Source organism: Pezoporus wallicus, unplaced genomic scaffold (assembly GCF_028554395.1).
Source record: "Pezoporus wallicus isolate ANWC-B61680 ecotype Strahan unplaced genomic scaffold, APGP_CSIRO_Pwel_v1 contig_6598, whole genome shotgun sequence".
Classification (NCBI taxonomy): Eukaryota; Metazoa; Chordata; class Aves; order Psittaciformes; family Psittacidae; genus Pezoporus; species Pezoporus wallicus.
The window spans coordinates 964,681-990,919 of record NW_026637213.1 but is presented as its reverse complement, the minus strand read 5'-3'; the positions used below and the strand labels follow the sequence as shown (position 1 = coordinate 990,919).

The 26,239-nt window shown below is 49.1% G+C and overlaps 1 protein-coding gene across 4 annotated transcripts in view; it reads left to right on the top strand.

The window, feature by feature from the left end:
* The first annotated feature begins 1,196 nt into the window (after window positions 1-1,196).
* The window catches only part of LOC130596495 (galactosylgalactosylxylosylprotein 3-beta-glucuronosyltransferase 1-like), a 28,355-nt gene continuing 3,312 nt past the window's right edge, over window positions 1,197-26,239 (top strand). Inside the window, exons 1-6 of one of the 4 annotated variants that reach the window (XM_057404153.1) lie at window positions 1,197-1,513; window positions 18,837-18,901; window positions 20,144-20,292; window positions 20,660-21,198; window positions 22,823-23,119; window positions 23,585-23,692. In XM_057404153.1, the coding sequence (XP_057260136.1) occupies window positions 20,181-20,292; window positions 20,660-21,198; window positions 22,823-23,119; window positions 23,585-23,671 (1,035 nt within the window). In that variant the 5' untranslated portion in view covers window positions 1,197-1,513; window positions 18,837-18,901; window positions 20,144-20,180 and the 3' untranslated portion in view covers window positions 23,672-23,692. Of the gene's footprint in view, window positions 1,514-5,327; window positions 5,428-18,836; window positions 18,902-20,143; window positions 20,293-20,659; window positions 21,199-22,822; window positions 23,120-23,584; window positions 23,693-26,239 lie in introns of those variants that run through there. The other 3 variants (XM_057404152.1, XM_057404151.1, XM_057404154.1) reach the window with 3 other exon arrangements.

Genomic DNA, 26,239 nt, shown 5'->3' with positions numbered 1-26,239 from the left:
CAGAGCATCCCTTTGGCAAGGGGAGAAGCAGGTGAGCAGAGGTGCTGGCATACACATGCCTGCTGCTTTGCCTCTGTAGGATTCACCTCTGTGTTGTACTTTGTAAATGTCATTTGGGCTGTAAAATGTCACTTGATGTCTTCCTTTCTGAGGTGTTTTCAGCAATGTCTGCTCCAGAAACGTGGCCGACACCTGCCAGCTAACCTGAGAGAACAGACTTCTCTTGTTCTCCACTTGCCAGCCAAGGACCTCAAAACATTTTGCCCTGGTTAGTGCATCCCACAGCAGGAGCTTCATTACCTGAAGCCAAACTTAAACATCAAGTTCCCACCTGAGCCTGGAACTGTGCTACCTTCAGCACCTTATCGTCTGCTGAAAGCTGTGGCAGCCTTTTCAGGAGACACCATTAGAATGTGGCAGTCACAACCCTCAGGACAGTAAGTGGGGTATGGACATGTGCTGCCCAGTCCCAGGCGAGGGGAAGGCTGGAAAGAAGTCTCTTGGAGCAGAGAGCCCTCGCTTCTCCTTTTGCCCTCTGCATTCAGCCACGGGTGAGAGGCTAAGGAATTGCTTCTCACTCATCCCTTCAAGCAGCGTGGTGACTTTATGGCTGGCAGCCAGAGCTCATAAGGGAGGCAGGGAGGGGAAAACCAAAGCGGGTCTGTCTTCTGTTCCCACATAACCTGCTCCTGGGTAGAGGCTGCCAGACAGTGTTGGGCTGTGGCTGTCCATGTGGCCAAGCAGCCGTTGCTGTGGGTTGCACTAACACACACTCCTTGCCCGTCTCAGAGCTAGAAGGGAAACTGAGGCACACGATGTGAGCCACCAAGCAACAAGTGGGGAGACCAAAGCCTGGGAGCATTATGGCCCCCGGCTTCAAGCTATGCTCTGTAGATTGCCTTATCTTATTCAACCCCTACACCCTGTCGTGATGGCAAGTGGTTTCTCCTTAGAGCATCCCCAGCGGGGAGTGAGAAATCACCCCAGCACTCGGTCAGCAGCAAAACGAGCCTCCAGGGACAGACAACGAAAGTCCCACCCCACCGCCTTCGGAGGGCAGAGCACAGGGGAGGGAAAACCTGCTCCTTAGAGGGACAGAGCTCCACTCCCAGCCCAGCTCCCTCTCCCCGACTCGCTTTGGATCTCCTTCTCGCCGCTCCTTCCCCTCCTCACCAGCCCCGCTCTTGCCCCTTCCCCATTTAAGGTGGCCCCGCGGGATGCGCGGCGCGCAGGAGCCTGCTGCGGGCGGCCTTTGGCGCTCTCCCACCCCCGGCACGGGGTGGCCTTAAATCGGCTCCGCGCCGCGCGTAGCCGCATCTCCGGCGCCGTCTGAAGGCGGTCGCCGCCATCCGCGCCGACGGGCCGGTTTCTGTCTCGGGAGTCCCCGTCCCCGGCGGCAGGGAGGACCCACCTCCGCCCGGCGGCGGGCGATGCTCCCCTGTCAGCCCCCGGCCCGGTGCCGCCCCTCGCCCGGCGCTCCCGCATCTCCGCCGTGACCGGCGCGTCTCGCCAGGTAAGCGGGACCCTCCCCCGCCATAGGGCACTGGGGTCTGGGGGTGTAGGGAGGAGCGCTGGGGATGCGGGGTTGACCTTGCGATCCCCCCGGCGCTTGGCCGCAGGAGGGATGCCCAGCCCCGCGACCGGCAGCCGGGTCCTCAAACTTCGTCCGTGCTCGGCACCCTAACTGGGTCCGTGCTTCACGGGGAGCCCATGTCCTTGCGCACACATATACACATACACCGCCTGGGCACCTTCTAGAAGAGCAACATCCTGCTCCCAGACTGGAATGTTCCAGCTGTGGGGAGATGCCCCAGTCCTGGTGCCTGTCCACCCGTGGCTGCAGCAGCCGCCGGGATCTCCGGCCAGGTTGTCCAAACGCTCCCCCCCCGAGAGGCTTTATTGTGCCTTTTCAGTGGCAAATACCGGGGAAGCCGAAGTCCAGAGTGGTGCTGGGGTTTGTGTGCAGGCATAAATAGGGAACCGACCCCGGGCGAGCATCCCGGTGAGGAGCTCTGGGGAGATGGAATGAGAATGGGAGAGGGCAAGAGCAGGAGGGTCTGGACTCCTTTCACCCCCACCTGGCACACGGGTGTCTGCAGAGGGATGCACTTGCTGGTTTTCTGGAGCTGAGTTTGGGGTGTCTGTACCTAGGTGAGTTGGAAAGTACTTTCTGCTCACCCTCCTACCTCTGCCGCTTGCCCATCCAGCTTGGGGCCAGGGGAGGGAAGGGAGGATCAGCAACCAGTGCATGAGAGAGAAACCCTGCAGGTGCTGCAAACGTGGAGAGAAGCAGCTGGTTCCTCTGTAACCCTTTAGGGAAACCCGGCAATGGGCAGCTTCTGTGCGTGCTTGGGAGCAGGGGTGTTTGAATCTGCAGAGCAGCACCAAGCATCATTGTAGCAGGGCAATAATGACAAGCAATAAATACCCATACAGCAGCTTGAAGTCTGCATAGCTCAGAGAGTGAGTGGGGAACTGTGAATGCAGGTGATAAAGGTGCTTTCAGCTCCTTTCCTGGACCTCAGATGCTTCCTTGTGCAAAGCACATATGCAGTGAGTAGAGCAGAGTACAGCGGCTTTGCACACCGGTCTGGTCACCCACCTCTACTCAGGCTTAAATCGTGTCTGGTGCAAAATGAGGACTAAAAATGAATGGTGAGGTTCATGCCTTGCATCTCTGGACTGCCAAACAGCCTCAGGCAGGGCTAGGAACAGGGGCCGTATAGTGAGTTGGGAGATGGGTGCATGCAGACAGCAGGACAGGCTCCTCACATTGCAGAGGCCATCATTACTCCGAAATGAGATACTTTGGAAGGAGATTATGGGGACATCAGCCTCAGGTAATAGAAAGAGTTACAGGGCAGGAGGGGGCCACTGGCAGAGCTGTGTGTGACAGCCTGTATCACATCTGCTTGCAGCAGTGCGTGCTGCCAATCCCCTTCTCTCTGTGCCTTGAAGCAGGATGCGAGGACCAGGATGGTTTTTGGTCGGTGCCTGCTCCATGGTTTACTGGAAGCTCTCTGTTGACAGGCGCGCTTGGGACACAGGCTGTAGGTGAGCACCAGTGGCCGAGCACATGCTGTGCTGGCCCAGTGTGAGGCCAGGAGCACCGTGGCTGTGATTCCTTCTGCCTTCCCTCCTGGGAGCAACCAGTATCACTTTCAGGGCACTTCAGTCTGTACTGAATTAAGGCTCTGAGGGGCAGTTAACGTACAGAGGTAGATGTGCTGAGCAGCTAACACATAGTATCAGGTATTTCAGGAATCGATTGAAATAAAATTAAAGCTCTTGGCTTCTTTGACATCTTCTGTGTAGTAATAATAATAATAACAATAACCATAACAATAATTGATAAATCATTTAGGCAACATTGCAATCCCAAAGCAATTCAACCAGCTGACACAGAGCCCAGCTGAGATGCAGCCACGTTTACAGAGAAGGGCCTCAGCCTGATCTGCAAGACACTTGGCAGCTGTGGGACAGGAAGTAACGCAGTTGGGATGGAGACACTTGCTCCCATGGCAAGGGTTTTTAATGAGTGAGGCTCCCACACCTTTGGGCTTTGTTATGGTGTCATTTGGGAAGTCTGTTGCCTAGGGAGCTGTACAGAGCTATACAGCAGCTAAAATGTGTGCAGGAGAGAATATACTTCCACAATGTAAAACCCTTAAATTCATGTTCTTTCCATGGTTTGGGAATGTCTTTGCGCCTAGTGCTTGTGTCCTCTAATGGCATCTTCCCTGCAGAGCGCCCGAAGTGGTACTGGACAGCTCAAGGCTGCATCTCGTGTGTACCAAGCATCCTCTTCTTGCCTGTGAGGCATCAGTAGAGGTGCTTTCTGGCAGGGAACTTGCCTCTGCTTCAGCAGCAGGCCAGGAGATGTCCTTAGTACTGAGACCAAAGTCATTCTAGCCAGGCAGGAGCCTGGAGTGGATTCACTCCAGCCATACCCCTGCATGGCTTTTCTCCCCTCTTCACAGTAATCACCTACCAGTGGCACTGCTCTGCACACACCCCCTGTTTCTCAGTGCCTTCATAGCTCTAGCCCCTGAGCCCATCTCCCTTGGGGTGGTGTGCAGGCACAGTCACCTTCAACTATGAGGAGCCACTCCACAGCCCCATCTACCTCCCAGAGCTTCTTCCCTTTTTTCATCATTCTCAGTTGTCTTTCCTAGTCCTGATATTTGGGAACAATAAAGAGATCTCTTGACACATGCTGCAAGCCTTCCTGTGTATGCCTGCAAGGGATGGGATATTTGATAGGCTCCAAAGATGCCCTTTACTGAGCATGCAAAACTGCTTTGGGAAAGCTCTGCAATTATTCTGCAGGATGTACACAGGAAAGATGATATCTGTCCTCTTCCTCCTTGTACTTAATTGTTCCTAATACAAGCAGAAGCCTAAACAAGGTGGTAATACTCCAGACTGGAGTCCTACACACCTGCAGGGCTCTGGAGAAGTCTAGCATTGCTCTGCCCTTCTTGCTTGTGGCCTTTCGGTCTAATAATAAGTATTGTGTGCTTCTTCCCATCCCAGAATCTCAAAGTACTCTGCATACGTGATTAAGAGCGCTCGCTGCCCACATACAGAGCTGTTTGTCAGGATGACTACCCCCACTTTACAAGGGAGACACTGCAGCTCATCGCGTCAGAGCTGAGACAGCCCCACATCGTCTGTCTCCCAGGCAAGGCCCCTGCATCTCTGAGGCACGCTTGCTGGGATGCAGCTCAGCCTAACAGGACTGTGATTTAAATCCTACCAATACCATAAGAGACTAATACATGCAGCATGAGGATCAGACCTGTGGCTATCAGCACCCTCCTCTTGGGCATAGACTTGACTGTGTTCAAGGCCAGGTTGGACAGAACCTTGGGTGACATGGTCTAGTGTGAGGCATCCCTGCCCATAGCAGGGGGCTGGAACTGGATGATCTTAAGGTGCCTTCCAACTCAAACCATTCCATAGTTCTATGACTGCCTAAAGCCTCTCTTCAGAAGGGACACTGGTTAGATGCCACCAATTCCTCCAGGTAGGGATATGTCTCCAAACTGCACCCCAACCCGCAAAAACTTAATCCTTTACCCTTTCATGCTGTTTTAAGCCATGCAGGCTCATAATTAAGAGCTTGAAGTCTTCGCTCTCATGTGGCATTAGTACTCCCAAAGGTCTTTCCTTAAGAGCTCAAATTTATCTACTTTGCCAACGCTCCCAAGTGTTCAATCAGCTTCCGCCGCCACGCAGTGCGGGGAGCTGTCTGAGCTCCTTCTCCCCGAGATAAAAACATTGCACTCTGCAAATTCCTCACATTTGTCAAATGTGAGCAAAGTTTCCTCAGGAGACAAAGCTTCCCAGAGCTCTGACACAGAGCTGGGATCTGCAGCTCCAGCACAAGGGGCTCCTCAGGTTCTGTTTGCCTCCTCCGAGCAGGTAATCCCACTAATGCCTGATAGACATAGAGAGATTAGTTAAGAAGGGGTTAGTTAGCTCAGGGAGACAGAGGAGGGACATTGTGAGAAAACAAAGCAATCAGCGACGTATAAAGGGAATGAATGCTTCTCTTCATGGCTTTTCTTAGTAGAGGAACTGGATTGCATTCAGGAAAAAGTGAAAGGTAGCAATTTGATGGTAAAATTAAGTCATTTCCCATGCTGCGCATAGTGACATATGGAACTCGCTGCTACAAGGTGCTGCTGGCGCTGAGTGTCGGGTTTGGGAAAAGAGGAGACATTTTGATGGATAGCAGATCATTCATCGCTGGACAGAACAGTCCATTTGAAATAGATCTAAATCACTGAGCTTCAACCTTTCACAATTGTGTAGCATAGGATTCCTCGTACCTTCCGAAACCCACAACATTGATCAATGTAAGAGACAAAGGACAAAAGGAGACAGATGTGTTCAAGAGAAGATCACTGGGGTGTAGTTTCATTTCCATGCAGAAGCAAAAAAGAGGTGTTTTCCAGCCTGTGTGCTGACACTTAGCTCCCACAGGTTTGGGTTTTGTCAGCTGGAGCAGGTTCAGGTTAAGTTCTGATGAGATTTGAGCTGGTCCAGTGGTGCTTACGCTGCTGCTTCGCCTGCCTGCGCTGTTGATTTTAATAGACTGCCAGCATCCTGGCAACTTTGTGTGGTGCTGCTTGATGAATAATGCTGCATTACGAAAGAAAATGGTATTGTCCTGTTCTTTGGCTGTTACCCCTTGGCAATGACAGCAAGGGTATTTATTCCCAACACAGCCAGCCTCCAGCTAAGCAAAGTGCTGGGATTACTTGGAGCTGAACAGGGTAAGCAGTCAGGCAATCTCAGCTCTGGATAAAAGATTTGAGAGCAGCAATGTTGTCTTGTTCTGGAAGTTCACGGTGGGTTTGTGTGTGGGAGTACAGGGCACATGGGAACCGCATTCTGCTAGCAAAGCAGGATCGCTCCTTGGCAGCCCTTCTGTGGGAGAGCTTGCAGGGAAAGCCAAGGACCAGGCAGGCAGCAGTAGCTTGCAGACCCTGCTTCCCCTGAGGTGCTGCAGGGCAGCCTGGCTATGAAGGATGCTGTGCAAGGGCAGAGGTAAAGATGTGGTTTTATCAAGTGTGTCTGCATCCGGCAGAGATCTCCCAGTACCCCGTGCTAGAAACAGCACAGCTGATCCTTGCCTGGCAGGAGGAGAAGTTGCTGGCTCCTCTCCCCCTTCATGCCCCAGTTGTTAAAGCAGGATAGTTAATATTCATCTCATCCTGAGCCTTCCTCATCCTGAAAGCGTGCTAGAAAGCAGCTGTAAGGGGATATTTCTCCTATGACTGGCAGATTTCATTTATTATTATGGTTATGTCCATAGCTGCAGGTCAGGCAACAACAGTGAAAGCTGTGACCACAGCAATTTTGCCCCACTGCCATTCATTGCCAAGCGCCACCTTGGAGAGCAGTGCTGGGTGAGCCTGGGTGGCAGGAAGGGATCTTGTCCCATCTGCAGCACCAGGAGACCTTCCTCACTGGAGCTGGTCCAGCCTAGTGCATCCCTCAGGTCCTCCCCTCCTCTTTCTCCTGCACCGAACACCATGGCGATCTTAGCTTTCTCCCTCCTGATACACCATACCTCACATCCTTCCCTGCTGCATCCCTTCCCCCAAGCCCAGATCCACACAAAGGTGAAAAGGAAGGAGGCGTGGATGACTTCCCTGTATCTGCCAGCTTCTCCCTCCACCTCTGATGTGAATGAGGCCCTTCATGTGCTCCTCTTGAGCAAACACAGATGCTTTTGTTACATGGGCTGGTGGGACGGGATGGAATTAATAAATTGGAGCGCCAGTGCTGTGCTGCCACATTCCTGCAATTTTAAGGCAAGATCACACACCAAAAAAAAAAAAAAAAAAAAAAAGCAGGAATGAAATAGGCAATCTCTTCAGAGTGAGCTTGGATGCTTTGACGGTGCCTCCTGCTTGCTGTCTCGCTTGGTCTCCTGCTCACTCACCCTTGGTCATTCCTCCTCCTCCTTTCTCCCACTCTCTCATTCCCATTAACCTCATCTCTTCTCCTTTTTCCCTTCTCCTTCCTTCAGGAACCACTTCCAGTCACACCTTACTATCTCACCTACACCCATTTTTCTTCCTTCACCTTCCTTCCATCCACGCTTCCCTTACCCCCACCTCACATTAAGGTGCATTCAGGTCCTGCACACAAGTCCCAAAGCCAGGAACGCCTCGGCTCATATACTGTGGACTGAAACATCTCCTTTTATACCCGCTTCAGTTTCTCCTCATATGAAGAATGGTGCTGCCTGGGAGATTGAATGAGTAACTCTGGGAATAAACCACACAAAGTATTACTGTTCTCCTACCTGACACAGTATTTAACAGTGTTCCTGTGAGCAGAACTAACTCCTGCCCCAGAACTGGTGGGTTCTCTTTCTCAGAAGTAACCAGAAATGCTTTGCCTAAAATGGATTCTTTTTGAGCCAAGATAACAAGTTTTTAACATCTCTTCTTGGCTACCATCAGCCAGTAAGGGGCTAGGAGAACATGGCTTTTCTCCCCTTTAATTAGCTTAGCATATGTCAGGCTTCAGAAAGGCACGATGCAAAGCGTGTGGTTAGTATAAGCTACTGTCAAGGGGCTGAGGCAATTTTTGTTCACTGCAAGGGTTGTTTTTTCTCTAATGAGCTTTAGGCACTTGAAAGTCGTTTCTCCAGAGCACTTCTACATTGTTGTGCTTATTTTACCTGTGGGGGAACTGAGGCACTGAAGCAGGTGAAATGATTTGCCCAGATCCACACACTTATGTGTAGTTGAAGCCAGAAAAAGAACCAAGAAATCTTGTTTCACACTTGAGTGCTTTATCCTCTGGCCTCGGAGGAGGCCAGCAAAGGCCTTTATCTTGTTTAGATGAGTGGATAGTCATTCCGAGAGGACGCTGGAGCAAGGGTATCTTTCTGTACTAACACATATCTTAATGAGTCCTGTTGCTAAGTGGCTTCAATGATAGATCGCGCAACTTCTTCACTAAGCATTGAAATAATTTTTTAATCATTAAAGCTAATACAGAATCCTCAGAACCATCCAAATCTCACAGCAGGGGCTCAAATTAGCAAGCAAACAGAAACCAAATCCTGCTTATCCCTGCATACCTTTACAGAGCCCACGGCAGCATCTGCTGAAGTCAAACATGAGACCGGCTGAGCTCTCGCTGGGCAGTCAGAGGCAAGCTGTAAAAACCTACTGCTCCAAGGTCCACAGCGAGTTGGTTTCCTCCTTCAGACATGCATGCCAGCTTGCCAGCACTGTGGAGCAACAGGACGGGGCATTAACCACTGACTCCAGGTAGATGAGGTGTCCCCTGGCAGGTCTTTAGAAAGGATCCAGCCCTTTGCTCTGCCTTCACTCACACATCTCCCCTCCACTGTGGGATACCACTACCTGTTGCTCTGTAGCAGCCCATAGGCTTCTCCATAGCTCCTCCAGTAATCCCAGTGTGTTTCCTGTTCTGGTTAGCAAATCTCGTGCTGTTTCCTGTTTTCCTGCAAGCTAGAACCATAGAATAGTTAGGGTTGGAAAGGACCTTAAGATCATCTAGTTCCAGCCCTCCTGCATGCTCAGCACCATGATATCAAATGGTAAGAGAAGCTTTTCTTGCAGCAGAAGTGATATTTCTAACTTCCATGTTAGAACAAGGTTCTTGGAGCATGAAGGAAAACACAGTTTTATTGTGTTACTTATCGCTTGTCTCTTATTACTCAATATGCATCAGCAGCTCCATTACAAGAGAATGCACAGGACACTGCTAAGCACTTTGCTAAGATCCAGTCATCACTGTTGACCTCGATGCTAAGAAGATGAGTGAATATGGTTTGTCCCAAAGGATTCTTTGGGAAAGGATAATTAAAAATTGCTCTTGCCACTTCCAAGAGGCTTCCTGCATGACACTCCCTTTTCTTATCACCCTCTTGAGAATATACCTAGTACTGTTCATATATCATGAACACCTGTGCCCCTGGTCACATTAGCTTGCTAGACAAACCCTGCACATTTCATCCCACCTTGTGGAGGTGCTGCAGAAAACCCTTCTGCAGTAGGTAAGATGCCATCAGCAAGTTTTGTCCATAGTCAATCAAGCCAAGCCACACTTGGATTGTAGCTCCTGGGATGTCCAACCAAGTCATGTAGCTGCTAAACCCTGGTGCAAAGCAGTCAAATAGTCACTAGGCATGATTTCTGCTCTTTTGTACTCCCTTCTGCATCATACTTACCTAATACTAGGTATTTCCTAACCCCAAAGTGGGTCCTGGCCTCAGCAACAGGACAAACACAAATGGCCTAGAAATCAGTTACAGAAGCAGAACCAGGAAGCCAGTTTCTTCCTTCTTCCTCCCCAAGAGGTTTTGAGATGTTTCCCCTGCCTAGGAACTGTTGCTGGCCTTTCGGGGGTATTTTTTTGCAGAGCTGGTAAGGGGTGGAAGTGGTTTGCATGTGGGAAGCTGTGTCTGCCCCATTCCTAGCAGTGTTAAAGACCAGGTTGGACAGGGCTTGGAGCAACCTGCTCTAGTGGAAGGTGTCCCTTCCTGTGGCAGGGGGTTGGAACAGGATGAGCTTTAAGGTCCCTTCCAGCCCAAACCATTCTGTGATGATAATGATGATGCACACTTGCAGAGGTTTGGGGAAGAAGTATGGGAGCAACCTTAGTAACATTATCCTAAATTCAGCCCAATTTGCGTAAAAACCAGCATCCATCTGCTGGAGAGGGTTAATAAGTCTAAGAAAGACTTTACTGCAGCATGAGAGAAAAGGCTGTTCACCAGTCATACAATGCACAGGATCCGGTTAAGGACAAAGACTCTGAAAAGCAACCAGAAGTATGCTCTGTGGGCAGCAAGGACAAAACATCCCCTGTTTTAAAGCATCCCTGAGTTTCTAGAAATCCAGTTTCTAGTTCTGCAGCTGCCACTTTTACCAGCACTGTGGGGACACTATGCACTGACCATGATGTTCAGGAAGCTTTTTGATAACCAGAGGGTGATTTCCTCCCCCCAGCACTAGGAGAGGTATCTGTTCCTCAGTTATTCTGTCCAAGGCCAACTGGCAGCCTGTGTATGTGGAAGGATAGGAAGGACAGTGCTCCCCAGGATGCAGAGATGTAAGAGCTGGGGAGAGGCATCTCCCAGTGTTCTCCTGCTGGTATTTCTGCAAAGAGCACACTTGAAGCTCAAGGGACAGACAGAGCAACTCACTAGCTTGGATGGTAGCATCAACCCCTTATTGCATCCAGGTCTTGAGCAGCCTGAAGCACAACACGAGTACGATACAGCCTAGGCTGACCTTCCTCCCAGGAGAAGGTTTACAGAGATCATGTGCAAAGACCACTTTCAGCCCAGGTTACTCTTGTGTGCAGTTAAGGAGCACAGCAGAGAGCGATCCCTGTACAAGCAAGCCCTATGCACTCTAAGAGAGCAGAGTTTCTTTCTCATAGTGTGAACCTGTTTGCCCTCAATTCCCTCACAGCCTACCTTGCCTTCCCAATACATAAGCCTCTTCCCTTTTAACAGTGCAAGGCATGGAAAAACAGAAACCAAAACCTACACCTTTTCCTTAAGGTGGGACTGGATTGTTGTCAGAAAGGGGTACTTGGCTTTTGCTGCTCCTCAGTTCCATCTGTTTACCCAAATGCATCCGCTGTGTACTTCTTTCCCAAAGAGAAGCTTATTTCCATCATGATGTAGGTTATGTTCTGGCAGCTGCTGTCAGTGCCTAAGTTAGGTATTTCAACCATGGCAATGACCGCTCCCCTGGTATTGCCAGAAGGTGGGAATTGCATTTGGGTCTCTTGATTTCAGATGGCATCTAATTTGGATGTGGCCTGCCTGTGGTCTGGAATCAACAGCTTCCCTGCTAAGGTAGGGAAGGACAGCAGGGCACTGGCCATCTCCTTCCTGCATTTCACATGCAGAGGGCAGGAGAACAAATGCTGTCATCTTCTGCCTCTTTACTTTTAATTCTGGTGTTTCATTAATGGAGCCCAAGCTACACAGGGCAGCTGTGGCAATGAAGGTACAAGTCAAGCAGAGGCCTGTGGTCTCTATCTATTGCACAAGACAATTCTCTAGGTGCCACTTTATTTCTCCATTCCATGTGTGTGTTTAAAAGTGCTTGCTTGACACTTGGATGCCACACTGCAAGTGGCAAACCTAATGAGTGCTGATGGTTTATTTGGAGGAAGAACTCAGAATAAGCGTTTTGGATCACCTCAGCGAGTGTATTTCACACAGCTCAGAGAGCTGCTACAGCACAAATGTCCATCAAGGAGACCAAAGTGGTGTTTCTCCTCCTTCTCACTTAACCAACACCTGCATGATGTGGTGGCAACCCATCAGTGCCAGCCACTGTGCTAATCTATGGAGCAGCCAGCCATGAAAACACCCTGCCCAAGCCTGCTCTTTGCATGATGCTTTTATTGATCACCTAATTCAATCCCATGTGATTGGGATTGTTGTATGTGTATTGATTGGGATTGTTCCATGTGTATGGGATTGTTGCCCATACACATCCTCTGCCCACAATTGTTTCTGTGCAATAAGGAGTCTGGAGTCTGACTCTTCAGGGTGCCAACACACATGTGTCACCATTAAAATGCCACTGTTTCCACAGGTTTTGGGAAGATGGGAGGCATCCTGAGCTATGTCTTTGTTTTAAATGGTGTAATTGCTGTTCCGTTCATTTGCAGTGTGATTTTGAGCCGCAGCAGCTTCTCCTTTGGTTTCTTTTGCCCTCCCTAGGAGTAACCAGGGAGTCCAGCAGGGAAGAGCATTTCCACATTGCCTTTGAAAGCAGAAGGAAAACAAGCTGTCTAAATCAATCAACAGTGTGCATTAGTGATCGGATGTTCCTCTGGAGGTCTGCATTTGATGTCATATTGACACAGAGCTAAGATCAAAGCCCATCTTTGCATCCTGGCTACTACCAGAGAAACAGCATTGGCCTTTGGGCCCCGTATCTTTACAAGGAGCTTATGATAAATGTGATTTCCCCCTCCTCCACACCCCAAACTAGCACCTGTGAAATATAATTATCCATCAAATAATGCCTTTTTCTCTGAAAAAAAAAATTCCTCTCCCTCTTTGGAAATGTTCTGGAAGCAAACACTATAGGTTTTTCCTTTCTGCTTTTGTAAGAAACCTGCAAAACGACAGCTCCCACTCCTGCTGAACAGGCATCAGCTGTTAACTCAGTAGGGAAAGCTCTGGATGAAATGTACGGATACTTTGGAACAATCCAGTGTTGGTTTTGTTTCCTCAGAATCATTTTGCCCCCTTGGAAAAAAAAAAAGGAAATCTCTGTTGGTGTTGTTGTTTTTTTTTTTGCTAATGCAGATATTGGGCTGATTCACACGGGTACGTTCGGAATGATTATTCTATCACAGTCATCAGCATCTAAAAAGGACCTTGGTTGTGCCAGAGCTCGGCAGCAGGGGAGGGAAGCCAACGTTTGAATAAGCTTCTGACTTCCCTCTTGAGAGAGAATAACTCCAAGCAGAGAGGGCTCTCAGGAGAGAGCTGGCTTTCTCAGGAGACATCTGGTACCTCCTGTTTCTGCTCGGGCCCGGGCTGCCAATCTTTCTCCGGGTATTTCTGGCACCCCTGGATTGCGGCACTGCAGCACAGGGAAAGCGGGATGGTGCAGAGGGCTGCGGCCCTCTGACTCACAGCCCACCCTCGCCAAAGCCCAGGGGGACAGGAAGGTGATGACAGGTCCCATGGGTTGATCATGAAGGACGTTTTGGGTCTGGGCTGGTTAAAAATAGCCTGGTTTAGACCTCTTTTTGCAGGCTCTGGAAGGCTCCCTGCCTAGCCGGGCTTTGCAGCCAAGTTCAAGGTCTAGTCTATATCCAAACTGGGTTATCTCCATTCCTGCTGATAGCCCAGATAGTGCCTGGATACCCTTGATCTACCTGGGGATGGCAGGCTGAGCCACGTGCTGTCTCAGAAGCATTGGCTCCCGCAGGACCCAGCCAGTAGATTTAATGAGCTTCATCAACCTTTCTTTTTAGGGTTTTTTTGATGGGTTTTTTTGCCCTTTTTTTTAACTTGGGAACAAAGCCCGGTCTAAAGCATCACCCTCCCCCACCCTGTGCTGCTCAGACACAAGTCTGGGATAAGGATGCTGTTGGGAAAAGTGCTGTTTTGAGCTGTTTATGGACCAAGCATGGAGGAAGGTGGTTGATGTGGCAATGGAGGGATGGGGGGGAGTGCACAGTGCTGTTCCCCAGGGATGTGCCTGGTTTCTGGGCTGAAGTAACTGCACTCCCATATGGCAAAGGGATCAGAGCTGGCAGGGAGAGGATGAAGCCTTTCTTTCCATCTGAGGAAGAAGCGTGGGGGCTTGGGAAGGGCGGCTGTTCCACTGGGAGTGACTCACTTCCCAGGGAAGTCATCCCTACAGGAGCCCATGCTCTGAATGACAGAGCGTGGATGGGGCTGAGCCTTGAAATCCCACAGCTGCTGGTAGCTCTGCTCTTCCTGCCCTGGGGAAGGACCTGCCCGTCCTTCCCCGTATTGTGTGATTATTTGTAGTTCTCTGCTGTTTCTCTCTCCAGGGGGCTCGGTGAGCTTTTGCCTTGCCCTATGTCTCCACGAGCCATAGGGAAGTGCTCCCCTCACTCAGACAGCAAGTGCTGCTTGCCCAGAGCCATTCATGAGGTCTGAGACAGAGGGATGACTAAAACCTGCAGCAGAAGAGCACCAGGACCACAGTGGCCTGCATTGCTTGTGCTACTGAGAGGTCAAGATTCCCAGTTGTGGCTTCAGGAAAGAGCCTTTCCCTTCCCTAATTCCATCATTAAAATTTCCCTTCCTAGAAAAAAATACTTCTTCCTTCTTTTCTTTTTTTTAACTTTGCTTTTCAGCAACCCATTTCCAGCAAAGTTTAGGGGAGAAATTACTTCTTACTAAGCAGAAATCTCTTTTTTACCCTTCTGTTTCTCACCCCACGAGCTGGACGTGAACTCCATTCTGTCCTGCATGGATGCCATTCCTGCAGACTTATCCCGGGGTCAGAGGGAGTCCCACTGCTGAGAACTGTCCTGTTGTGGCTGTGTTTGCTCAGTAATTACTCCTGCTTATCCCAGAGCAATAACCCTTTCCACCCACCTCTCTGGTTGCTTGACTCCATCCTCCCACTTCATTGTGCACATCTCGAGCAGGCAGGAGCCTGCCTGGGGAGGGGAAGCGCTGCAGCATGTTTGCTGTGTCTCAATTTTCACCAGTGTTGAAGTTTCATCTGAAGGCTCTGATGGGCCCAAGGGAATGAGGGGAGAGGGGACAGCAGCTTCCTGTGGATTTCAGCAAAGCAGAGACAGAGCCGTTGCTGATCACCACAAATACCGGTGCTGCCATGAATTATGCATTGCTTGTTTAAAGAGAGGTCGCTCTCATCAATAATTGAAAGCTCCCTGCTCTGCCTTCAGCATCGCATCTCCCACACCGGGAGTTAGGGGAACTCATGAAATCTGCATGGACTTCCTCAGGGTGTCCAGGGGCTGCCGAAGAGAGGCAACAAAATGCAGGCAGAACAAACCACAAACGCTGCTGATGGCTTCGGTGCGTGAAATTAAGTCTCATCTGCACCTTCCAACTGCTCTGCTCCAGCTCTGCCCCTTGCATCCCTCTCTCCTCGCAGGGTATGCACAGAATAGGTATACAAACATGGTACAAACCAAGATCAGAGGGTGCTCCTTGAATCCTTTGGCTCCATTCACTGCGACCAGGTTTTTTTGGGGTGCTTGCCTAGAAAATCTCGACATTGGATAGAGGGATGTTCCCAGGGGACAGGTTGAACTGTGAAATCGGTTCCTATGGGAAGATAATGATCTTTAGAGTCTGTGTCTCAGACTATAGACATAGAGGGCTGGGTTGGTCCAGCATTCAGGGTCTCCTAAGTCTGGCTCAGACAAGCTGATGCCCTGAACCAAAGGCTGCAACATAGGAAAATCACAGGCACCTGAACTGCTCTGTGAGGCTTGTAATCCCCACTCAGCTGTGCTTCTTCCTAACTTTCACCTTTCTCTGTCATTCACCCCATGTGTCCTTTCAGACTGCTTTGTGACTCAGAGAAAGTCACATATGTGACATCTTAAAGCTATATCTGAACAATGAGGCCGCCTGGGTTGTCCTCCAGCTTATCCTTCTCCCAACATCTGAGCTGCCCTGCCGGTAACAAACTGTTCCCTGTTGGTAATTAGTCAACAGCAGATGAAGGGATCTGTCACATGTGATGCTCTGAGCCTCAGCCAGACCTTGCTTCTCTTCAGCATCAGTCTTGGGCATTCAGGCTGGATTCTTCCCCCCCATGTGCTTCTCTCATTCTCTTCTCCCAGATCCTTTCAGAGTAATGCTCCCTGCATCAGCACAGGAGCTTAAATGGAGACTGGATGGTGTTATGTCCCAGGAACTGAGAAGTCTGACAAAGCAGCGTGAAGCAAGAGTAGTAAGAGAAATATTTTGTCCCTCTCGTATTCAGCTTTGTGCTCTGTGTGTGTCTGTTTGTTTATTTTTTAATGAAGAAGAGAAGATTGATGGATGAAATTAAGAAGAGGGATGTGTAATTGGAAAACAGCTCAAGAAGGCTACAGGCAGCATATTGAAGGCATCCATCAAACATCCAGCTAATGTTATTAAGGGTGTGTAACACAAACACGGGCTGCAGAAGACACTAGGAAACAAAGGGAGGAAGAAGAGGAATAGGCAGGACAGAGGGAATAGCAAGGGAGGAGAAAAGCAAGAGTACAATCAATAATATTTGTATTGCAGTCACATCCAACAGCTCCTGTCCGGATCAGGACTGTACAAGCACATTAAGAGACAGTCCCTGCCCTCTACAGCTTAAACCCAGGAATTACGGGATGGTCGCTGTGGATGGGTTTAGATAATCACAACGTTTTCTCCTGATCTTGAATCTCATTTAATAGGATCTCCTCTGAACGGGTTTAAAGGCACAAGGCAGGTAGCTGGTTGTGCCAAGAATACACACAGTAATGCCTGCCAGCAGGCATGCAATTAATCTGAGCCACTTAGGGGACTTTGGTTTTAATTATCAAAAGTAGGTAAAGATATGTGCAGTAAACCTCTGCAAGCCCCACTGGGGCCATCGGCAGGCTACCTATAGGCATTGTCATGTGCCAGGGGTTTCAGAAGGGTGGGATAATGCTTTAATGGACCACTTTGTGGGAAATACTCCATGCAGGGTGGACATAAAGAAAATGCAAAGGGTCTTTGTGTGGGGAAGGAGAGATGACAAAGGATAAAATTATTTGTAAGCCAGAGGATTCCTTTAGTCCTGGAAACAGGAAAAATGGAGGCTCTCAAGGACTGCTGAGGTGAAAGACGTAAGGGAACAGGGAAGAGCACATGCATGATGGATGCAGAGGGCAGCAGTGGCGGGGAGAAGGTGATGCTTTGAAAGAGAAAATGAGGTATCCCAAGACAGACTTTCTGAAAGCAGCGTTCAAGTCAGCTCCTCTGTTAGGTTCACAAGTGGCCTGGTGCTTTATGCAGGGTTTAACTGCTTTAGCATCGCATGCTTTGGGAAAGCAATAGAGAAGAGATATAGAGGAGCACCAGAGGAGTTGCACACACAGACAGCATCTCCGCTTGTTTGCAGTGTTCAGAAAGCATGAGCAGGGCTGGCTGGGAGGAGGAGGAAAAAGAACTAGAAAGAGAATTGGTTAAAGCTCTTCTAACTGATCCACTCTCCTCTGCGCTCTCCTGGTAACAGCGCTGCCACCTCTCTGCCACCTCCTCTTCTCCTTCCTTCCACAAACAACCTCTGCAGGCCTGCTGCATAGAAACTGTGCCTGTGTAATTAAGGCCTTTTATTAAAGGGAATGACTTTAATGCAGGGATATTTGTAATTGCAAACATACTAGAGGAAGCAAGGAGCTGTGATGACTCCGAGCCAGAGCCTGGGTGGACCTAAGCTTCTGCCGCTGTTACAAAGCAGTGCAGAGCTCTCCTTGGATTTCTTTGGTGGCTCTGTCTGTTCTCATGGCCACGAGTGATGAGAAGCTTTGCTTTGTGCTGGTAAAGGAAGGCATCTCCTGGAGGGAAAGATCTGTAGCTTACCAAAGACTTATGCTTTCAGCACTAACACTTGAAGGAAGCTCTTGTACCTGCCCTGGACCCAGTCATCAGAAAGCAATGAGGTTATGCAGAGCCAGCATGTTTGCTGCACAAGGGTCCTGCAGCATCACCAAAGCATTCCTGTGTGCCTCTGACTACACAGGTTCCTTGGCCTACTTCTTCATCAGTTTTCCATAGCTTGAAAATAGAGGAATGGCAGCATGGTTTTTCCTGAGCGAGGAGGTAGGAAGCAATAGAGATTATCACCATGAATGGTTGGTTTGAGGAGCAGTGGAGGCAGGTTACAGTGAGGAATTGCTCCAGTGTGGTATTGCTGGTGTCTAACAAGGAATAAGCTCATGGGGCAGCAGTTTTCTTAATACAGCCTATGAGTATCTACTTGCCTGCCAGAAGACTTGCTGAGACATACAAGATTGGGCTGAAATGCGTTTGTCAGTCATTGCTGATAGGGCACTGATGAGCCCTGTGATCACATAATCCTTGTTTCTTTCAGGACACTAAATGTCAAGTTAAAAATTAATGACAAGTACTACGAAGGTCCCAGAGGATGAATTTTGAACAGCATCCCTTGGTATTCTTTACTGTGAGGGTGGTGAGGCACTGGAATGGGTTGCCTAGGAAAGTTGTGAATGCTCCATCCCTGGCAGTGTTCAAGGCCAGGTTGGACAGAGCCTTGGGTGTCATGGTTTAGTGGGAAGTGTCCCTGCCCATGGCAGGGGGTTGGAACTAGATGATCTCAAGGTCCTTTCCAACCCTAACTATTCTATGATCCTATAGTTCTGTGATCCTATGATTCTGTGATCTTCCAGGAATACCGTGTGTCTCTGCAAAGTAGAGTCCTTTTGGACCAATCATCATGTTTCTTCTCACTTCTTTAAGGCTGAAGCAAGGCAATCCTTCCTCTCTGAATCAATGAGGAGCCACTGGGCTCAAATCCTGGGCAAGGAGTTTCATTTGCATGAAATGTGCCTATGTCCCTTTGAGGACCTCGGTTTTAGGTGACTGGCCTTCAATACACCTAGGAATTTAGAGCCAACCAGTTTGAGCCTTCTTTCCATCCTTTGCATCAGTGTGACGCCACATCGCTCTCTTCCCTCAGACTGCCTTCAGTCTAGGAGAGCAAGAGGGCCTTGTGGGGCTGTTCATCAGCTCTTCAGTTCCCAGGGGGTGTGTTTCCCAACAGAAATCTCTCCGCAGGAGGCTAATGGAAGTTTTAGGCTCCCTTTAGGCTCCTAATGAGCATCGCTGTGGTAGCAAGGAAGTCCTCTGGGAGAAGTACTTGTCATCAGAAAGGTAATCCCAGAGGAGACAGAATACAGATGTTACCGGAAGGGAGAGAGGGTTAAAATCCAGCTATCAAACACCAGGCAGCCTGCTTGGAGTGGCAGCAGAAAGTCCTAAGATGCTAAAGAGTAACTTTGCTCTGTACCCTTCAGTCTTTCCATGGACAGCAGATGTGGATCCCTCCTTCTGGAGCACTGCTTTTGTTGCTGGTGTGTAATAACAAAATCATATCCAGAGAGGGACCAAAGCAGAAGCTAGAAGTTGGAGGAAAATGTTCCTGACTGTGCCAGAGCCATACAAAAGGCAGCACATGCACTAGGCAAGCCCATTTGTGAAAACCAAAATTACTTCTATAGCCTGGACCATCTGTAAATAACCCACCCCTTGTTGTTGATTATTCCTGATACTTTTGTCCTTTATCCCTCTTTATTTCCTTTTAGTTCCTCTTGCTTTATAGAAGGAGTTTTGAAAACAAATGTTAACTGTTGTGATTCCTCAGCTCCCGTGATCATGTACATTACATAAGTGCTAACAAAGCAATTAAAGTATTCTGAAGGCTGTGATTTATACTAAATGCTGCAATGGCCAAACACAGCAAATAAGGATGTGGAACAATTACACTTTCAGCACTGTGGAATGACAGAGGCAGGGATTTCATGACAAACTTCGTAGGTGATAGTGTACATCCCTGATTGCCTCACTGCATGTGCATAAGGAGGATGAATTAAAGCAGCTGGAGTGAAAAAGATGCTGGCTATCTCAAGGACAGCTGACGTCTTCTGTTTTGTCCAGTTGCATATGCAGGAATACAACTCTTGCACAGAGTTTTAAAATATTCTACAAAAGAAGCAAATTAAACAGTTACCACAAAGCTCAGGTATTAACACTAGTGCCAGAGAGGGGGCAAGTAACTCTGGTTTCAGAATCAGCAACATGAACAACCCGAAGTCAAGGACAGTGGGTTCATCATGGAGCAGCGGGAGGTTCTTTATAGTGACATAAATAGATAAAAGCTTCTATTGAATAGCACAGGAATTGGCCAGGGCAGCTGGATAATGATTTGGGCCACAACCTTAATGGGGCTCCTTGTAAACTTAGACAAATGCTTTGCTGGATTGGAGCCCAACATTTACCATGCCTCCCTCCAAGCAAGACAAGCTCAGCCTATTAGTCTGGCCTCTAGACTCACTGTCCTAATGTTTGCAGTGACTGGTATTTCAGAGGCCTTACTCTTTCTTTCTGCTCGGAAAGGTAGAGAGATGCCTGGGCATTGGAAGCTCTCTGCAGCATGCTGAGGAGACGTAACCTTCTGACCACGATCCTGATTGCCTTGCCATGGGCTCTTCTCCTAACCTTGTGGCACCAGTACCCAACCACCCACTACCTCAGCCTGCTGAGAAGTAAGTGCAAGAGTTCTGCTGCCAGCGTGCTGGTGGTCATGATGATTCCTGGTGTGAACCCTCGGTAGGAGATGCTCACTCTTGGGATGGGTTAAACGAAGACAAACTTGTCTGAAGGGTCCCTTGGGTTTGCCTATAGCAGGCACTCAAACTGTTCTTAAGAGTTACACATACCCCTTAAGGTATGGGGAGAGGATGCTGATGCAGCGGGTTGGAACTAGATGATCTTAAGGTCCTTTTCAATCCAAACCATTCTGTGTGCTGAGCACTGACTCCAGACAGATGTGTCCCCAGCACTCCCTGGAGAGGAGGCAGTGATTAGTTCTCTAACACCTTTCTTCTTCTTCCTTCCTTCCTTTTTCCCCAGAAGAGACAGATGAGAACGTGACCTCTAAAGCTTTCCTCAATGGTACATCTGCACTGAGAGAAAGCAGCCTCCCATCATGCATTCGGCAGCAGCAAAGCACAGGGGCAACGCCGAGAGTCATCCAGAGCTATGTGTACTCCAGGCCTCCCCCATGGTCAGACACCCTGCCAACCATCTTTGTTATCACCCCTACCTACACCCGGCCAGTGCAGAAAGCTGAGCTGACCCGTCTGGCCAACACCTTCCTACACGTGCAGAACCTGCACTGGGTGGTGGTGGAGGACTCACCCCGCAGGACCAACCTGGTATCCAACCTGCTGGAGAAGGCAGGGCTCAACTTCACCCACCTCAATGTGGAGACACCCAAGAGTCTGAAGCTGGGGATGTCCTGGATCCCGTCCCACACCCCAAGGGGGACACTGCAGAGGAACCTGGGGCTGCACTGGCTGAGGGACAGCTTCAGCAACACCGCACCACCGGAAGGGGTAGTGTATTTTGCTGATGATGACAACACCTACAGCCTGGAGCTCTTTGAAGAGGTAAGAGCCATAACATTACATGGGATAGAAAAGCAGGATACAGCTGCAAAGCCTCTTAAGGCCAGAAGCACTTGCAAAGGCCTCTTAAAATACGACTACCATGTGGACTTTTAGCATCAACCGGGACATAAGGGCTCCTGCATGCTGCCTAGAGCCCTCCTCACATACCCTGCACTCAGTGGGAGCTGGGTATAGCGCAGATGCAAAGCTATAGATATGCAAACTCAGTAGTCATGCTCTTAAGGGCTGAAAGAGCAAAGAGCAGATCTGCCATGGTACAGGCCCCCCACACACCATTGCATCAGGTACAGCCCTTTTTGCCAGGGACCAGAGGATATATAGCCCAGTAGTTATATCTCTCCCCAGGGAGAGCTGACCTGATTTAACTAAACCCAAAGATAAACTCCTGGCAAGGCATAAATGTGCCTTGTTGCAGGGGTGTGATGAGTAGGGGACATTAGAGAAGTCGACAGGCTTTCTAGTCCATCTTTTTGCCTTGGCTGCCCTTCTGTACTCTGAGTTCCAAGCACTACAGCAGGGCTGTGCCCCTGGGATCACAGAAGCTTGCCCACAGTTCTGCTGGAAACCTGGCTTTTGTGAGACTCCACAAGTCTAGTGTAAACTTGCAAATATTAAGTAAACTCCCCTGTCCTCAATTTCAGCCAAACTGTACTACTTGAAACACAGTTCTGCATCACAACACATTGCCAGCTTTCCTATTTTTTTTAGATTCCTGTTAAGCTCATCCTTTCTTACTTCTTTCTAGGTCCTTTCTGATAGTTTAAATAAAACTTTACACTTTTAGATAATAGCCATGGATGGAAGAACAAGGATGGGGGGAATTTGTGATGAGTACAGAGATGCAATTCTCAGGGAGGGAGATTACTTGCATGAGGGTGAAGTTGGAGTGGGTGGAGTTGACCATACAGAGCTAAAAGCTGTGCTTGGCATTCACAAAAATGATAGCATTTTACCAAAAACTGGTAACAGTTTAGACGAGATCAGAAAACCAAAGGTTTTCCTTCAGAGGGACTGAAGATAGAATAACAGAATGGTTTGGGTTGGAAGGGACCTTAAGATCACCCAGTTCCAACCCCCTGCCACAGGCAGGGACACCTTCCACCAGAGCAGGTTGCTCCAAGCCCGTGTCCAACCTGGCCTTGAACACTGCCAGGGATGGGGCAGCCACAGCTTTTCTGGGCACCCTGTGCCAGCGCCTCACCACCCTCACAGTAAAGAACTTCCTTATATCTAACCTGAACTTCCCCTGTTTCAGACTGAACCCATTGCCCCTTGTCCTGTCACTACAGCCCCTGATGAAGAGTCCCTCTCCAGCATCCTTGTAGCCCCCTTCACTGGAAGGCTGCTGCTATGTGCATGGAAAAGCAGAGAGTTTGGTGTGCAGAGAAGAGAGTGCTAAAACAGCATTGTGGCTTTGCAAGCTGTAGCTCCTCAAGCTGTAGCATGGGTGAACAAGAGCTTGTACTGCCTAGAGCTGTGTGGTTGTGTGGGAAGCCAATGGAGGAGGATAGGTGCCAATGACAACAGAGAGTGGCACACTTACGGGCTGCGACAAAGGTAGCAGGGTGGAATTCTCATAGCACTGTTTCCTTCTGGCCCACAGATGCGCTACACAAGGAGGGTGTCAGTCTGGCCTGTGGCTTTCGTTGGGGGGCTGCGATATGAATCCCCCAAAGTGAGCCCAGCAGGGAAGGTCGTCGGCTGGAAAACCGTCTTTGATCCAAACAGGCCCTTTGCTATTGACATGGCTGGGTTTGCCATCAGCATCAAGCTGATCCTGGAGAAGCCTCAGGCCAGTTTCAAGCTGGAGGGAGTTAAAGGAGGCTATCAGGAAACCAGCCTGCTGAAGGATCTAGTGACTATGGATGGGCTGGAGCCCAAAGCAGCCAACTGCACAAAGGTGAGTAGGACTTGAGACCTTGAAGATACATTCTCCTTGCTGGGTATTGGCTGCTTTTACAGTCTCATGCCGTATGCCTCCACCTTCCACTGTGCTGCAATGCTGAGCGGGGCTGAGACAGACAGACAAATTCTTCACAGATGCAGGGCTCTGAGGGCGCTAAGGAACAGTTAGTGCCGTGCACTCTGTGTTAATGAAGAGCCTTAGATGTGCAATTCATGCCCAGATTGCTTCTCCAAAATCCAGAAGGACTGGCAGAAGGTTGGTCTGGTTTTGGTCCAGAATCATCCTTCCTCCTTGACACTGTTTCATGTGCCTGTGAAGTCTCTCCCAGGCTCAGCCCCTTTGAACGATGCTTCAAACAACTGTGAGCCCTGGGTTTCTGAGGATCTCACCCGATGGATGCACTGCTTTTGGCATTTCTTTGGCATCCAGAGCCCCTGAACTCTGCATGATTCCCTCTAGGTGTTGGTGTGGCACACAAGAACTGAGAGGCCCACTCTGGTTAACGAAGGCAAGCGTGGATTTACAGACCCCAGAGTAGAGGTGTAAGCAGAGAGCCAGCTCCAGGGTGTGAGTACTCTTGTCTTTACTGCTTTTGGCAAGGTAAATAATCTGTACCTGTTTCCTTATTTATACTATTGTTTCCTCCAAGGCTATATATATATGAATGTCCCAGTAACTCCTTTACCATGCCACCCGTTGCACAAGAAGTAGATTTTCATCTTTACTCACTGAGTCAGGTTCAGCAGCAGGATGGGGGATTAAGGCAACCACAGGTGAGGGCAGGAATGTATCAGAGATCAGTGCTATGTTCTTAGAAGTAGAGATTGATAAAGAACAGGTTTCATAGAAGCTGTGACCTCCTCTGCCCTCTGATCCCAATGTCTGCCCTTGGCAGACTCCTAGCCCAGAAGTCCCAAAAGAATAAAGGTATCCAATTTGGGAGTACCCAGCTCTTTCTGGAGTCACTTGTATCTGTGGCAGGATAGAGGATGCTGAATGATTTACTCATACTTTAGAAGATACTTCAGGGCTGCTTCCAGCCCTGACCCCAATATACACCTCAGCTGAGCTCTACCAGTGGAAGTAAAACGGACAGCTTTTATACAGGCAGTCATGAGTATTCCACTGCGCTGATCTGCTATGTGCATTACTAGTACCTCCATACAGTATTTCCACATCACTTCATCATCTCTGAGTGACAGCCATACGAAGAGTGCAAAGCAATCCCAGCGCCCACACACCCAGCAGCAGATGGGACGGACAGTTGCTAAACAGAGATACCTGGTGCCACTCTGGGGACCCTGGGGCAGCCTACCTGTAGGGCACTAAGTCTATACCATATCTGCCAGCTTTCCATTAATATCTCAGCTAACCCAGCAGCCCATATGTGATGCTAGACACCTATGCATGGGCAAAAGCTCCTCTTTTAACCTGTGCTTCTGTGAAATCCACTAGCAGTAACAGGCTCATTTTGCATACCCACCATGCTGTAGGCTAAAGCTGTGATTGTCCAAACTTAGCTCCTAAGGACTCAGATTCCAGTTAACTGGTCTGGAGGTACGACTTTGTAAAGGATGAGCAGAGTAGACCTGCCTTGCCTACTTGTCAGAAGAGGGGTATACTGCTCCACTACAGATGCAAAGTGTGGATGTGTGCCATTTATGTATCAGCACTTTTGTCCTCATCCTCTCCCAGCCAAACTCAGCCATCCTCCATGAGAAATGCCACACACCTGCTATGGAATCTTATGGGAATGGTTCCCCATATGTCATTTGTTGTGGGAAGCAACCAGTCTGATAGATCAAGGCACTGCCACTCATTCACCAGCAGGACTCGCACCTTTATCTAGAGCCACCTGGTGCTTTCAAGCCAGAGTGTCAGCTGGGTCAGCTCTGTGTATTTTTAAGGAGCTTTCCACTTGCATTAGCAGTGAATTTGACCACAGCCCCTTCTGCATCACTGCCAGGTGGGAAGGTGGCATCCATTTCAGGAGATACCTGCAAGGTAATTTACTTGACTGCCCAGCCATGCAAAATCATTAGATTCCCCCCTTTAAAGTTTTAAATTGAGATCTCTGCTGATGGCTACAGTGCTTTAAAGGTCCTTACTATCAAGGCTGCTGAGCCTCAGAACCTTGACAGACATGATGTAGATAAGCCAGCACTGAGAAAGAAAAAGAAGGTAAAATTGCTCCCCTGAGGATGTTCTCTTCTTAGACACAATAGGACAATATTTCTGTCTTTCCCTCCTGGCAATCAGTCCTTGCTGAGGATAAGATCAAGCCAGTCAAGCCCAGACCTTCCAGAGGCCTCTTTCCCCTTTAACACTTGCAGATGTGAGCCAGGCAGACAGTGCTTGGTATGGGATTTGGTGCTCTCTTTAGCTGGACCACTTGCATGGCTGCTTGGCACACATCTTGGTGGATAGCCCCAAGGGACCTGCTCATCATGTGAAGATCAGGCTTCAAACGGCACTACATAAACAGTAGGTATTTTGTCCCAGCTGAATCGCACACTGTCTTCCTTGCCCCCATTCCCACCACCTGTAGCAGTGTCCAGCTAAGGCTGTGAGAGAAAACTGTGCACCAAAGCAGAGGTGCAAAGAGGGAGCAATAACACACGTCAGGGTTTTGCTTTTCATGAGAGACAACAAAAAGATAAACTCATGAGTTTTAAACTCAATGGTTTTCCCTTCTTCCCTAGAAAGTCTGAGATGTGCTGGGATTGGGTCGAAAGCCTCAGCTACTTGCCCAACCTCTTTGCTCAAAGTAGAGGAGCGGGAGGGATAAAAAGGTGGTCTCTGAGCCCATCTTCAGCTGGACAAAGGCTTTCACTGTGGAGATGTTGTGGGAAATGGCTATAAGCCTGATCTCTGAGAAACACTATGGCGGCATGCAGAGTAGGAAGGGGAATGTGGACGATGGGAAAAATCCTTGGGATTTCCTGTATTGCAACCAAAAGCTCTCCCAGAATCCATCCCTACTGACTGCAATGAAACCCCCTCAAAACACAGGGTTTGGCTTCTAAGAGCAGGAAACAGAAAACAATTTTGCTTTACACTTTTCTTTGTTAAAGCCCTGAAAACAGTCACTCAGGACTGGTGCTATAAGAACTA